The sequence below is a fragment of the Coptis chinensis genome, chromosome 2 (assembly GCF_015680905.1).
Source record: "Coptis chinensis isolate HL-2020 chromosome 2, ASM1568090v1, whole genome shotgun sequence".
Taxonomy (NCBI): Eukaryota; Viridiplantae; Streptophyta; class Magnoliopsida; order Ranunculales; family Ranunculaceae; genus Coptis; species Coptis chinensis.
In genome coordinates this window covers 86,052,093-86,054,939 of record NC_141457.1, presented here as the reverse complement: position 1 = coordinate 86,054,939, position 2,847 = coordinate 86,052,093, and the positions used below count along the sequence as shown (strand labels likewise).

Genomic DNA, 2,847 nt, shown 5'->3' with positions numbered 1-2,847 from the left:
ATCAATGCACTGCTAAAAATAATTGTGACATATCAGCCTTTTTCACCAATCACAATTGTTATAATCGTGTCATGTACCAAGGCATTTTTTTTTTGAAATTGTGGGTTTCTATTTCGGATGGCAAAACTTGTCTCGTCCATTATTCCCTCCATTTCCTTGGCGCAAATTCATTTTGGCACCCATCATTTCCCTCCATTTTGTATGCTATATTACAGAAAACATCCATATGTTTTCTTCATCTCCTCCCCCTCCCATATCTTTCTTCATCTCCTCTCATCAGTTTAAGTTTGTAGTTATAAAATTTTCATATTTTGTCATGGGTTTTAATAGTAATAGTCACAATTGGTGCGAATGAGTAAGTGAACTGATTTTCAACGATGATGATGAAACTGCCGCAATCGTTCAACAAATGAAAAGTGATGCAGTTGTAGTAACGTCAATGATTCCGGCTTTCAACATTTTATCTGTACCAAAATGGGGTGGATTTGTTAATGGTAGAGAATACACTAACCACGATCGTGTTGGTGCGCATGAACGGTTGGTGGCTGATTATTTTGCTGCTAGACCAAATTATAAAGCAGGTAAGTTTTGTCATAGGTTTCGTATGAGAAGACCACTTTTTAACAGTATATTAGAAGTTGTAACTAATTTTGATCTATATTTTAAGCCTTTTTGTGATGCTCTTGGTTTGGCTGGGGTTTTGGGTTTGGTGAAGATGACAGTTGCAATACATATGCTTGCTTATGGCTGTCCAGCTGATTCAATGGATCATTGGATAAAACTTGCTGAGAGTACGACTCAAGAATCACTTCATCATTTATGCAATGCAGTTGTCAATTAATTTGAAGAACAGTACCTGAGAAGCCCAATAGAAGAAGATGTAACACGCTTGCTTGCAGTTGGTGAAAAACGTGGCTGGCTAGGTATGTTGGGTAGTTTAAACTGTATGTATTGGGTATGGAAAAATTGTCCAACTGCGTGGCATGAAACTCATTTGGGCCATGATAGAAAAATGATTGTGATTTTGGAAGCAGTTGTAGACCATGAGCTATGGTTTTGGCACGCATACTTTGGAATGGCTGGATCATGTAATGATCTTAATGTGTTAGATAATTCTCATTTATTTGATAATTTAGTCAGATGAACAGCTCCAACTTGTGTTTATCAAGTTAATAACAATCCTTACAACATGGGCTACTACCTTGTTGATGGAATATATTGACCATGGGCTACACTGATTCAAACAATCTCATCTCTTGATACTCCCAAGGATATTAACTTTGCAAAAGCACAAGAATTAGCTCGTAAAGATGTGAAACATGGTTTTGGTGTTTTACAGGGTAGATTTGCCATTGTTAGCAGGCCTGCTCGTCAGTGGGATAGAGGAGCTCTATCTCGTATAATGAAGACATGTATTATACTTCACAACATGATTGTTGAGAATGAGCGTTATGAACAACTTCCAACATGGAAACCACCTTCAGATGAACGATTGCGACATGAAGTTGAGATGTAGAGTAATGAACATGAGCTTGTGCAAAACATGGTAGCCAGGACATTAAGTATTCGTTGTGGAGCTACTAATGAACAATTGAAGAATGATATGGTTGAACATCATCGGGCTCGTTATGGTGCACGCCACAACTAAAGGAACAACTAATAAGTTTGTTTAAGTTTGATTGTCTTAACTGTATTTTCTGTTAAGTGTGTTTTTATCAAGTTTGTTTAAGTTTGATTTGTCTTAACTCTATTTTCTGTTAAGTGTGTTTTTATCATGTTTGTTTTGTTTAAATATGAGTGTGATTTGGTTGAATACAATTGTTGTTAATTTGGTAGAAATTTGTGCATTGTTTAAATTAAATTAAATTAAAATCAATACAACTTCAAATTAAAAACGTTACAACTTCAAATTAAAAATGTTACAACTTATTTCAAATTAAAAACGTTACAACTAAAAATCATCAGCTTAATATTCTTCATTTTCATCCCTTAGAAATGATTGGGAGAGCGTGTTTGCCTACCACGAGATTGACTAACATTGTTTGTTGATCCAGAAGAAGAAAACGACCCAAACTGTTGAGAAGTAGGAGTTGGAATATATGGACTAGGAGGGGTTGGAATGTATGGAGTAGGAGTGGTTGGAGTGTATGGACTAGGCGGTTGGAGTGTATGAACTAGGCAGTTGGAAAATTTGGATAATGAGGAACAGAAGGAGCAACATGAATAATTTGTTCTTGTTCAACCCACTTATGATAGATGGATTGTTGTTTAGCTTCCCAAAATATAAGTTGAATACAGCTAAACTTGCTTAGATCAAGCATCATGATATCTTGTTTTTTCTGTGCTTCAAGTCTCAATATTTCCTCTTCTTTATCATTTTTCATGGAGAGGAACATTTGTTGTTTTAGCTCTGTTTGTTCTTGCAGATATTTTGCAGTTGTAAGTTGATTGTCTCTGACTTCCTCTAGAGTTTGTGCCATTTGATACGCAACTTCATCAGCATCTCTTTTCTTAAACTTCCTTCCCTTTGGGCATTTTTCTGATGCGTCCACTTCACTTGATGGTTGAGTTTTTTCATCTAACGAAATATTGGCTATTCCAATATTGTTAGTTGTTGATCCACCACTGATGCCACCACTAACATCACTACTAGAAGTCGTTTTCTGTTTTTTTAAATAACTATCATTTCTAGCTTGATAGTAATGATTCCATTTTGGGGACTTAAAATTAAAACCCAATAACAATGCTCAAATTTAAATGGTTCATTTACAACAGTTAAATAAATAGTACGAGCTCGTGACATTGTATCATCCGCATTAGTACCACTAGCATTCACTTTCGATTGTT

General features: G+C 35.6%; 1 protein-coding gene across 1 annotated transcript; it reads left to right on the top strand.

Moving 5' to 3' along the window:
* The first annotated feature begins 409 nt into the window (after positions 1 to 409).
* Positions 410 to 1,516, top strand: LOC147518530 (uncharacterized). Its single transcript, XM_086593947.1, has 3 exons — positions 410 to 791; positions 849 to 923; positions 1,290 to 1,516. The coding sequence occupies exons 1-3, from the start codon at positions 410 to 412 to the stop codon at positions 1,514 to 1,516; spliced, it is 684 nt and encodes a 227-aa protein (XP_086450073.1).
* The last annotated feature ends 1,331 nt before the right edge of the window (positions 1,517 to 2,847 follow it).